We start from the raw sequence: 12,610 nt of genomic DNA, 5'->3' as shown, positions 1-12,610 counted from the left end.
GATTTCAGGGAAACCTTGATGATTTTACCAAGATTTTTCTCTATCTAGTACACTCTGTACAAATCTCAATTTATCTATAAAAAGGGCTATAAATAATCAAATAATACAAAGATAATGAACCATAATGAGCCGGGGTTTTTTGCCAGCCCTTGTGAGCAGACTACATTTGCAACTCTCAAGGGGGATTGAAATTTTTCATCGCTACGTGTATTAAGTTTATTCTCAACTAGAGGCCGCCCGCGACTTCGCCCGCATGGAAACCCTCTCAATCCCGCGGGTTCTCCGGGATAAAAAGTAGTCTATATGTTATTCTGGGTCTTCAGCTACCTACATACCAAATTTCATCGTAATCTGTTCAGTAGTTTTTGCGTGAAATAGTAACGAATATCCATACTGACATACTCGCAAACTTTCGCATTTAAAATATTAGTAGGATACACTCTATAATAAAATCTTAATTCAGTATTCCTCGTGAAAAGTTCTAGACTAGCTAGGACACAAAATAATGAGCTTAGCCCTATTTTTCGTGAAGACGTAACCAAGTCAAAAATGTTATAAAAATTCTGCTTTGCCACTTCCAAAGTTTGTTCTCAAAATCTCAATGCACTCCACACGATCCATTGTTGAAAGGATCACACAAAACTATCAAGTCGTCAATATACCTCGTGAAAAGAGCTGCGAAGAACCACACCAGCGCACAAATGAGGGTGGCCCTGGTCTTCGTGCAGACGTAGCCAGCTCTCAGAGGCTCGCAGATGGCGTAGTAGCGCTCAAAGCTGATGGCGAGGATTGTGAGGACCGAAGCGTGCGTCACCGTCAGCTCCACGAACGGCACTGCTAGACCTGGGTAAGAGAAAGGGAATTCTAAATTCAAAAAATTCAAAATTTTTATTAATTACTATAGGATACTATATATCTACACTAATATTATTAAGAGAAAAACTTTGTTTGTTTGTTTGTTTGGTTGTAATGAATAGGCTCAAAAACTACTGGACCGATTTTAAAAATTCTTTCACCATTCGAAAGCTACATTATCCACGAGTAACATAGACTATGTTTTATTTTGGAAAACAATAGGGTTCCGTAATATATTTGGATTTTTCGGACACACACTGAAAAATAATCAACCAAAAAGTTACTTATTTTGCGTACGCTGCCTAAACTACAAAAGATAGAACCATAAAATGTTTCAATTAATTGTAGATCTTATAAATATCTACAAAAAAGTCCGCGACACACTATACCTATCTATGTCGGGTGAGGCACAACAACCACATTTTTATTTAAAAATCTTGTTTTTTTTGGTCTACATTAAAACGCGTTTTTTTGCTCATGCTATTAATCCTTATCAAAATAAATACATTCATCAATAAGTACAGTTTATGTAGATAACATTTGGTCTTTGAATGATTAAAATTGGACGTTTGGTTTTGAAGTTGTGGTGAAATTAAAATATTACGATTTCTGCTGCACGGCCCGTTGCGAAGTGAGCAAGACTTAGTTAGCCGCTTTGCGGGCGGTCCTTTAGTTAGTTCTAATACAGATACATATATTTAGTATCGGCTGTGCATCCGTGCGAAGCCGGGGCGGGTCGCTAGTCGCTTAATAATTGTCGTATGGTTTAACAACATTGGTTGACGTCAAATAAATTACTTAAAAACTAAGTTTACTGCCGCTTCCAAGGCGTCAGTGCAGAAGAAGCGGTAACAAACTGCACTGCAGCATTTTATTCAATAACGTCAACTTCACAATATTAATTAAACTTAGAATAGAACTGAAACCTGTTAAAAGTTTTTATGAAAATCAATGTCATTCATTCATGTTTTTTAATGTGGACAATGTGAATTCGTCCACGATTTAGATTTAAGAGAGCTATATTTGTAAATTGATGTCCGGTGAAAATGCTGCGGTGAAGTTTGTTCCGCCGCTTCATCTACACATGCGCTTTGGAAGCGGTAGTTGTTATAATTAGATTTAAGTGATGTGACGTCAATAAGTGATACCTTGTATCCAATTTTGAAAATAAATCTATTCTATTCTAAATAATGCTATCCGTGCGAAGCCGGGTGATAATATTTCTTTGTCATTTACCCTCTCAATTGTGACAGTTATAGATTAACGACATAAATCTTACATAGACACGTATCTAGCTACGTTCATATAACAAATGGTCCTAGGACATAAATCTACTACCAATTACCTATTCAGAAACCTCTGTCAAAGGTTTACAGTTGAAATATTACTGCCCAGACTAACTCGTCCGGTGTTCTAGAGAATCTAGTCTGATGTTGCCACACTTAATAATGTACCATTACTAGTAGTTTTCGTATGATAAAAGTTTCTTAAGATAGAGTGAATTAAATTGTTTTGCTAACCGGCATCTGGATATATATTTGAATAAAAATAATAAATTTTATTTAGCAAAACTACTCTCAGCCAGTTAGATTAGATTAAAAAAGTGATTAATCCTTATTTGCTTGTTTTTTTAGTAGTTTTTGTACAAAACCAGTTTCATTTACGAGGTAAAGAGAAATAAAAAGAGAAGATTCGGTTTTATTTCTAAATATATACAGCATAAATACTTATTTGTTAACATTAATAGAAGACATATAAGACATCAAATGTCAAAAACTCTTTTAGCTGAAACTTTGTCATTACACAAATAATGTTAATTTAATTTTTTTTTTTTTGGTAAATCTGATGAACCCTTTCGCAGGAGAGGGGCTAAACAAATAGTGTTGCCAACAGTAAATAAATAAAGAATACTGATGTAGTGTTTATTCGTTTGCGACGGGTAGCCTTTCAAAAGATTTTGATAACATCTTGAGTAAGGTGCGGGAATACGGGAATTTGTTTATTATTAGCACATCTCACATTTTTAACGTATGAAACGCCGCTTTTTTTATTTCGAAGCTTATAACCGGAGCTTAAAGTTCACTTTTATGTAAGGAATTCATTGATTCAAAATGTAAGATGCAGAATTTCGCCTGTTATTTTACGAGTATGAGATAGCATAAATTTATCGTAAGTATATGTAAAATACCTCGATATGGTATTCTATTCACGAAGAAGTCTTTGGCAGGATCTTCGTCTGCTTATAAAAATATTTTCTAGAAATTTTCATATCAATCAATCTATTGAATACAAGCTTTTGCGCGGGGCTGCGCTTACGTGAGAATTGCCAGTAATGGTACATAGACAATACTCATGAAGGTCTGTTTCATTTTAGTGCCCAATTTCGTCAATATCGCTATAGTAATTTTTGTGTTTTTTGCGATACAAAAATATATAAAAATTTCTTTCTAATATTAGTATGGAAAACAATGTTAAAAAGGGAGTCAAAGTAGTCTTAGGTATAAGTGCATTTAAATAAACCTATTAATATCTTTAAAAGCTTCCTTTTTATCACTATAATGTGGATGAAGCGAAAGAAGTATGCAGGGATCGTGGCAAGTAGGAGGATGTAGTCTCTGCATACCCCTCTGGGAAAGAAGCGTGATTTGTGCATGCATATGTATGTAATAACACTGTATGTGCCTTGAAAATGAGCGAATATGGGCAGGGGTTCCCCTACAAAAGGTTGCGGAAGTCAGACGGGAGTCGCTTCGTGTAAAAACCTGACTCACCCAATCCAGAATCATGGTCATACAGGCGAACAATCGGTTCTTCTCCAAACAAGTAAGATATTACCAGAACTTTAAGCCTTGGAGGGACGAGAAGTATGTGAAAGAACATTTACATACATACATATAGTTACGTCGAAATCCCGTGCGGGATAGACAGAGCCAACAGTATTAAAAAGAAAGACAAGACACGTTTAGCTGTATAAAAATTTGTTTGTAAAAAAACATAACCTTTCATCCATAATCCTTTCCATCTCTTTCCCATGGATGTCGTAAAAGGCGACTAAGGGATAGGCTTACAAACTTGGAATTTCTTTTTTAGGCGATGGGCTAGCAACCTGTCACTAATTGAATCTCAATTCTATCATTAAGCCAAATAGCTGAACGTGGTCATTCAGTCTTTTCGAGATTGTTGGCTCTGTATACCCCGCAAGGGATATAGACGTGACCATATGTGTGTATGTATATCTTTCATGAAAAATCGGTTAAATACGGAAAAATACAACATGAGCCGTTAATCTAAATAGTTTAAAAGTTGAATAAAAAAGCAGCCAACTATTTAAATGGCTGTTTTCCAGTGTCATATACACGAGTATTTATGACATTGTATTTTTCCAAAATAGTTTCTGCGTCTTTGTTCTGTGTATGTGGTTAAATTGTTATGATTCAGAAACAAAATTAGATGAGATAAATAGCTCCATATATTTTTGTGAAGTTTTTTCGGCAGAAAAAAGCTTTCATGTTCGTCTGGCAGTGAAAAAAAAACATAATATGCACTAGATGTTTCTCATTCTTGTTTTCTTCAAACAACATACAAAAAGGGTCAGGTCAAAAGTACCCGAAACCCGAATAAAGAGAAAGGAAGTATGCAGAGATCGTGGCAAGTGGAAAGAGGTAGTCTCCGCCTATCTCTCCGGGAAAGAGGCGTGATTTTATGTATGTATGTATGTACATACAAAAAATAAAGAAACATAAAATGAAATTTGATATGAGAAGAATTTTAGATCTGTGTCTGAACCATGTGCCGTGTGGTTTTCGAGACTTAAGAATAGAACCACTCCACATCTTTCCCATAGATGTCATAGAAGGCGACTAGGGATAGGTTTATAAACTTGGGATTCTCTTTTAGGCGATGGGCTAGCAACCTGTCACTATTTGAATCCCAATTCTATCATTAAGCCAAATAGCTAAACGTGGCCATTCAGTCTTTTCAAGACTGTTGGCTCTGTCTACCCCGCAAGGGATATAGACGTGACCATATGTAAACTTTTTATTACCTTAATAACAATAAATTAATATTATTATTATAATTAATCAGAAAAGTACTAATAATAAATATACATATATCGTGGCAAGTGGAAAGAGGTAGTCTCTGCCTACCCCTCCGGGAAAGAGGCGTGAGTTTATGTATGTATGTATGTAATAAATATACCTAATTAAATTATTTAAACTAATATTAATTATTTTATAATAATAAAAAAATATATATATTCTAAATTACAAGCTAAAAACATTATTGTTTAAATTTTGACCATATGTATGTATGTGAATGATGATACAGAATTAGGGATCGTGTTATGTAGAAAGAAAGTCTCTGCCTACTCATCCGGGCAAGAGGTATGATTTTAAGTATGTAGATAAGATGTCGAACAATAGAGGATTTATATAGTCCGCCACTCCGCCATAAAGCAGAGGTTTTATTGGCGAACCTGCGAATGATGTGAATGGCGGAATGGCGAACATTACTGGTTCTAAGTCGTGTGATTTGTGAAAAATGTCGGGAAAAGCGAATATTGATAAGGGCCATTCATTCTCTTTGTATAGATTTGTCGATAAATTTTGGTTTTCTTATTTTTTAAAAGACTTCCCGGAAATTTAAAGTTTTCAGGTAGGTAGTTATATTATGAACCTAATTTCTCTTAAGACTGTTGGCTCTGTCTACCCCGCATAGGATATATACGTGACTATATGTATGTTATGTAAACAACAAAATTCCAAGTAATTTTCAATTCAACTCGTATGAAAGCCGAACACAAGAAAGTTAAATTCAAATTTGTGGAATACTCAAAAGCATTTAAGCACGAATGCTTTACTGAAAAGCTTCGTTAAACGAGTTACAATACAAATCTGGGTGCATTGAAATCGGATGCACTGTGGCTGCATGTGTCAGCGAACGTTTTTGTAAAGATGTGAATAAGTTTACATTGTGTTAAATTCTGCTTAATTTAAAACCCTAGGAAACCTCGTTCAGACACTATAGTTCTCCACAAAATGCATTAAAATGGATTTTTGATATAGTATATTGTATATACTAGCTGTACCCGCGACTTCGTCCGCGTGAAATAGTTATTTTGGGCATCATTTATTTTTGCGAGCAGCCTCTTTAACTTTATAAATTTTGATCACCATAAAAACGGTTCTAGTGAGTTAATCTTAAAAGATAGACATATACTGTCGTGGACATTTTTTTAGATCATTTCAAGAGGAATTATTCTTTCATACATATATTTTTGGTATCTTGAACTGTTTTCGCAGCGCACGCAACGGAAGCACTCAAGGATGAATGGAGGAGGAGCCCGGGGTATACCATTAACCATGGATCCTGGATTGGGAAAATCAGGTTTTTACTCGCCGCATGATTCTCTTTATGCGTCAATCCTTGAACAAAATCATATATCTATGTTGTCCTATTTACGCTTTATCTAATGACTTGTTAGTGCCAAAATACAAACCCACATCTATTATCGTAGTATGTTTTAAAAACATGCAACGACACACAATGTCGTCATATTACCCGCATATTATATTAGATCAAAGAAAGAGGAGATAATTGAAGTGTGAAAAATGCTGATACTATTTTTTAATTGTTATTTTAGGTTACAGTTTCAACAAAAAACAATAATAAATATTTTATACACAAGTTATTTAGAAAAAGTAGGTTAAAATACGGGTGAACTCGATTTCGTTAACCCTTTTACTACTGTATGTTGGGAACTTTGTTGACACACCCGCGACACCTTAATAAAGATGTCAACCATTGTATCAATTTAAAGTAAAAAAATACCCGTTGCAAAATCTATTTCCTAGTATAATGGAATTTTCGTTTAAAGACATATGATCAGACTTTTCCATTACAAGATTTTGCTTATAGGAACCTGGGTTCTTCCCCAGGAAAGAGGACATAACCAAATATAGGTATTATGTAAATATTTTTTACGTCATCATAAAATATCTCAATTCATTATTGTTAAGCCACACAGCATTTTAGGATTATGAATGGTGGGAATTATATAGGTAAAACAAAACCCCGTGAGCTCTCTTGGCCATAACTTTTGCCGCGTCTCTCTCATTCTTTGATCTAAGCATCAACTTTGGTAAGCCAATCTCATTGTCATTCTAGAAATTTAATATCTGCCCAAAACATGCTAAAGAAGGAATATCGTATTCTTGCTGAAGGAAACATGTATTCTGGGTGGGAGGTATTGACTTAATATACGTCATATTTGGCAAGCGAATGAACATTCATAGAAATATTATGAAAGCCAAGTGTATGAACTTCTTTGAAAGGCTACATTGCTAGTGGCTCGACATACATAGGTACATATAATCACTATCCCTAATCTATATCCCTTGCGGGGTGAACAGAGCCAACAGTCTTGAGAGGATTGAAAGCCTACGTTCCGCTGTATGGCTTAATGATGGCTTTAAGTTTTATACTGTCATTTTTCTAACCCATCTCTATAATTGTATATTAAGTTTACAAACCTGAATAAATTCATAAAAGAACGAAAAAACTTAGTCCATGCTTATTATGTCGTAAATGTGAATGTGTTTTTGTTTGTCCATCACGTCAAAATCACTGAACTTATCTCCATGAAATTTTGCTAATACATAGTCTAGGGGTACGAAGAAGGATATATAATACCATTCTCGCGAGCGAAACCATTGGCGAAAGCAAATATTAAATGAGAATGGAAATTTCTGTAATTACGACAAATCTCGTAAAAAAACTAAGTCTTAACACGTTTCGTGGTAAACGTTCTTAATGCGCATTTAATTCGCGATACTAAAACGGGACTGTCTTATTTTACAAAACAGATATCTCCGTCATCTTTGCGTGTTCCCATTTTATTTATTTACTAGCGACCCGCCCCGGCTTTGCACGGGTGCAATGCTGGTTGTCGTAAAAAGTAAATGACAATAAAATGTTATTGTGGGATATCCATGAGAGATAGACATAATTATATCATCGCTGAGTTTTCTGTAGACCTTTACAATGAGTACAAATACGAGTAATTAGTACATAATTTTGATAAATCTCGTAGGGTTCAGCCTGCGTTTGCAATGTAAGCGGAAAAAAATATGATAATTAACGACATCGCATTAGAAACCTCAAAAAGAACAGTATTTCTCCACTATTTAATGGATGTTATTATACATATAATCCTTCCTATTGAATCAATCTATCTATTGAAAAAAAAAAACCGCATGAAAATCCGGTGCGTAGTTTTAAAGATTTAAGCATACAAAGGGACATATGGACAGAGAAAGCGACTTTGTTTTATACTATGTAGTGATAGTGATATGGAAAAAGCACATATAATACATTCCTTTAAAGAACAAATAAATACATACATGTAATAACGTCTTTATACTTTACAGGGTAGACAGAGCCAACAGACCGAATGAAATATTCAGGGTGCGTGACAATGGAGAAAATAAATAAAAAAATACATGCTTCCCTGTTTACCAATTCGTAAAGAATACTTTATTGCACTTAATTAGGGCGTATTGTGGTCGGTGACATATTTTTACATGACCATTTCATACGAAAATAAACCTTATGATGAATACTGAAGGTTTATGCGAACTGTCTGTATAAAGTTGTATTTCCCAGTATAGGTCGTTTGGCACAAAGGCAGCATGTGCTGCGAATGGTCAGCGATTTATGTGGTGTGACTTATAGCGATTTCTTAAGCGGAGCGGGTTTAGTCACTAACAGCTGTATACCTATGGGATAAGTCCGCCATTGCAAGTGATTTATTAATTTTCAGTGTCCTATTTTTGTGTAACTGTGTAAATTTTTATACACATACATACTTACATACATAATGGTCACGTCTATATCCCTTGCGGGGAGACAGAGCCAACAGTCTTGAAAATACTGAATGGCCACGTTCAGCTATTTGGCTTGCCAGTAAAGATATTACAAACAAACAACCAGACAGCTCTGTTAGTAGTGACACACACATACATATATATAATCTTTATCCCTTATGCCGTATGGTTCCCGGCACTATTCATTCATTCATATAATCACGTCTATATCCCTTGCGGGATAGGCAGAGCCAACAGTCTTGAAAATACTGATAGACTACACTTAGTTTTCGGCTTACTGATAGATTTGAGATTTATATACAGCTACAGGAGACTAGCCCGTCGCCTCAAATAAAAAGAAGAATCCCAAGTTTAGTCGCCTCTTACGACATCCATGGGAAAGAGATGGAATATATATATTCATTTAATTTACTTACAAAATACATTACAATCGAATTATAAATTCAACGTACAATTAATATTATTTTTTTTTTGTTATATATAAAAAATATTGACCTAAGACAGCGAGTGGACCAGTTTCTGGAGAAACACCCATATAATAAATAGTTGTTATAAATCTATTACGAGTATAAAACTTTACAATGAAATGGAGTGGTCCTGTTCTTTTTTCTATTGGTGCCGGGAACCACACGGCATTTCTTTTATTCATTATATAAATTATCGCTATCACTGAGACCGCGCATTAACCCCGAGAGTCGCTGGTCAAGTAATTGTTTTGCAACAGTGGGAGAAATGAAAAATAAACGTATGTTTTTGTTAACATCGTGATACATTATTACATCTCCATTTCCGATTGATAAAAATGATGGAAATTGTCATTTGAACTAAATTTTGGACATTTTTGTATATCATTTGTATTCTTTTCTACAAACTACAGTAACTTTTTTAATATGTTTAATTTTGATTCAATCATTTAATGATGTTTTCTTGTAAAACTATTCTTTGATTAAAGATAAATGAAAACTTAATTCATAGGCAATATAAGAAAAAATAATGAATATATAGAGGTAAATAAATATATACAGGACAAATTACACAGATTGAACTCAATTGACCTCGACTTGACTTAGATTGAATTCGAACTTACCTCGACGCTAACTAGCCTCGAGGTAAGTTCGAGACTTGTGTTACGAGATACTAACTCAACGATACTATATTTTATAATAAATACTTATATAGATAAACATCCAAGACCCAGGCTAATCAGAAAAAAGTTCTTTTCTCATCATGCCCTGGCCGGGATTTGAACCCGGGACCTCCGGTGTCACAGACAAGCGTACTACCGCTGCGCCACGGAGGCCGTCTAAGGTCCATATTCTTTAATAAAGCTAATATATTTTATTCATAATCGTATCTAACCAGGCTGCTAGCGAACCAGGCTTAAAAGAACCGGCCCTCTGGGCATAATTTGTAGCATTTTCAAGTTTATCGTCCTCAGTTATTTTTAGTATCAAAAATCCCTCTTTTGTGGTATGCTTCAGATTATATTTAGAAATAATTATAGTAAAAATAACTTGTGTCCTTGGCAGAATAAATTGGACTGCTGCACCCTTTGTTAAAAGTAAATAAAGAAATTATTTTTTAACCGCTCTCCGCGTGGCATTTTGAATTCTAATAGTGTATACGTCTCCTACCGTAAAAGAGTGATACAGTTTTTCCCCCGCGAATTTTGCACCACCTACAAAAAAATACAGGATTTTTTCGCAAATCCCACGCGAGAGTGTTATCGGGATAGGAATTACCCTATGTCCTTCTTAACACTTAATTATATTCACGCAAAAATTTCAAGAAGATTGTTTCAGTAGATAACGCGTGAGGAGACAATAAACAAACACACAAAAAACTAATATTAGTTGAGATTGTTTCAAGGTGAAAAAGGGAGGCGAATAACGGATAGGCTTACAAACTGGGTATTCTTTTTTAGGCGATGGGTTAGCAACCTGTCACTATTTGAATCTCAATTCCATCATTAAGCCAAATAGCTGAACGTGGCCATTCAGTCTTTTCAAGACTGTTGGCTCTGTCTGTCTGTCTGTCTAAATAAGTACACTTTAGTTACACAAGGAGAGTGTGGCGGGAAACGTCGGAGTAGGTCATCGTATCTTGATCAAATCAAGGACGTCCTGGCAAAGGGTCAGGTCAAGAGTACCCGAAACCGCCGAGCTTGCATGGAGAGAGTTATGAATGTGGATGAAGCGAATGAAGTATGCAGAGATCGTGGCAAGTGGAATTAGTCTCTGCCTACCCCTCCGGGAAAGAGGCGTGATTTTATGTAAGTATGTATGTATGTAGTTACACAAAATCAGTAACTTCGTAGGCCTCTAACTTAGAACTTTACCCTTAATCCCTAAATAATGATACGCAAAAACTTTCCACCAAATTGGCTCGGAACTTTCTGGATTTACATACTTGTTAAAGTTTCTAAGTTCCTTGGTTAATTGTGTAGGTTCAGAGTTCTGTGTATACTTTTATGTTTATCGTATTTTTTTTTCTAATGTAATCATCATACGTATTATCATGTTTGTGCGAAAATGTGTATATTTGTTTCCCTTGTTCCCATAAACGCCTTAAGGACTTTGGATAAATATTTAAATCCAAAATAAAACGTAGACTAAGCCCACGCGCATATGAAGACTGTGTCAAATTTCATATTAGGTATATGCTTTGATATGATATGTCAGTCTTTGATATACCTACCAGCTTATATACATGTCCTATTTTATCTTTATTTATTTGACGATAAACTCGTATTAAAAAAAATTTGTTATACATTCATTCGTGTATTTTAATGTAGACAATGTGCATTCGTCCACGATTTAGATTTAAGAGATCTATATTTGTAAATTTACATCCTGTGAAAATGCTGCAGTGTAGTTTGTTCCGCCGTTTCTTCTACACCTGCGCTTTGGAAGCGGTAGTAGTTATAATTAGATTTAAGTGATGTGGCGTCAATAAGTGATACCCAGTTTCCAATTCTGAAAATGAATCTATTCTTTCGCCCTTGAAGTACCCTATATTCTTCCACGTAATCCTCACTATACGCCTGCAAAATTTAATGGATTTGGGTTCAGTGGTTATAACTTTAAAGACGGACAAAAAAACACACTTTACTTGCTTTTTGTACTTACATTTACATTTACAAATTAGTATGAATTTTCTTTGAAAAAAGTAAAATATAAAGTGATTCTTTGCTAGTCAACGGCTCTATGATGTAGCAGTTTTTTTTGTTCACAGCAAAACACATTCCATTCAGTATCATGTTTTCATACTGGACCTGCCGCCTTTCTGACCCTTCTATGCGTTATACGTGAACAAATATGGTTTTTAAAATGCTATGAATGTTCTAATTTTTTTAACATACGTACATATCACGTTAAGATACCTTACGGGGTAGACAGAGCCAACGGTCTTGAAAAGACTTACGTTGAACCCATGTAATTGTAGGGCAACATTCTATCAGAGGCTAGATCGAGGCGTCGTGAAATATCCGTCATGGCCTGACCGGGAATCGAACCCGGGTCCTTTTACTTCAGAATCGAGAATCCGACAACTGTTTGAATCTAAATTCTATCATTAAGCCTCACAGCTGAACGTGTCGGTCTTACAAAACTGCTGGCTCTTTCTACCCCGCAGGGGATATAGAAAAAAAAGGCTCCTTTCAGACAGATGAAGATATGATTAATTGAATATTTTGTGTATTTATAACACTTTAAAAAAAGTTAATGGACCAAACAACAGGTGTCTCATATAACGCTTGCGGAACTCACGAGAGAAAAGTCCGTCTGACGGCCTTATATTTCTTAAAAAAGTTTGTGCCAAATGAGTTTAAAACTGATCTTTAATGCGCACGGATTGCTCGTAAAGAATGA

At 35.1% G+C, this 12,610-nt stretch overlaps 1 protein-coding gene across 2 annotated transcripts in view; it reads right to left on the bottom strand.

Moving 5' to 3' along the window:
* LOC106130779 (thyrotropin-releasing hormone receptor) overlaps positions 1-12,610 on the bottom strand; it is an 88,936-nt gene that overhangs the window by 29,693 nt on the left and 46,633 nt on the right. For both annotated transcript variants that reach the window (XM_060950927.1, XM_060950926.1), the window contains exon 3: positions 663-843. In XM_060950927.1, the coding sequence (XP_060806910.1) occupies positions 663-843 (181 nt within the window). The remainder of the gene's footprint in view (positions 1-662; positions 844-12,610) is intronic.

Source organism: Amyelois transitella, chromosome 23 (genome assembly GCF_032362555.1).
Source record: "Amyelois transitella isolate CPQ chromosome 23, ilAmyTran1.1, whole genome shotgun sequence".
NCBI lineage: Eukaryota > Metazoa > Arthropoda > Insecta > Lepidoptera > Pyralidae > Amyelois > Amyelois transitella.
This window is presented reverse-complemented; position numbering and strand designations above follow the sequence as displayed.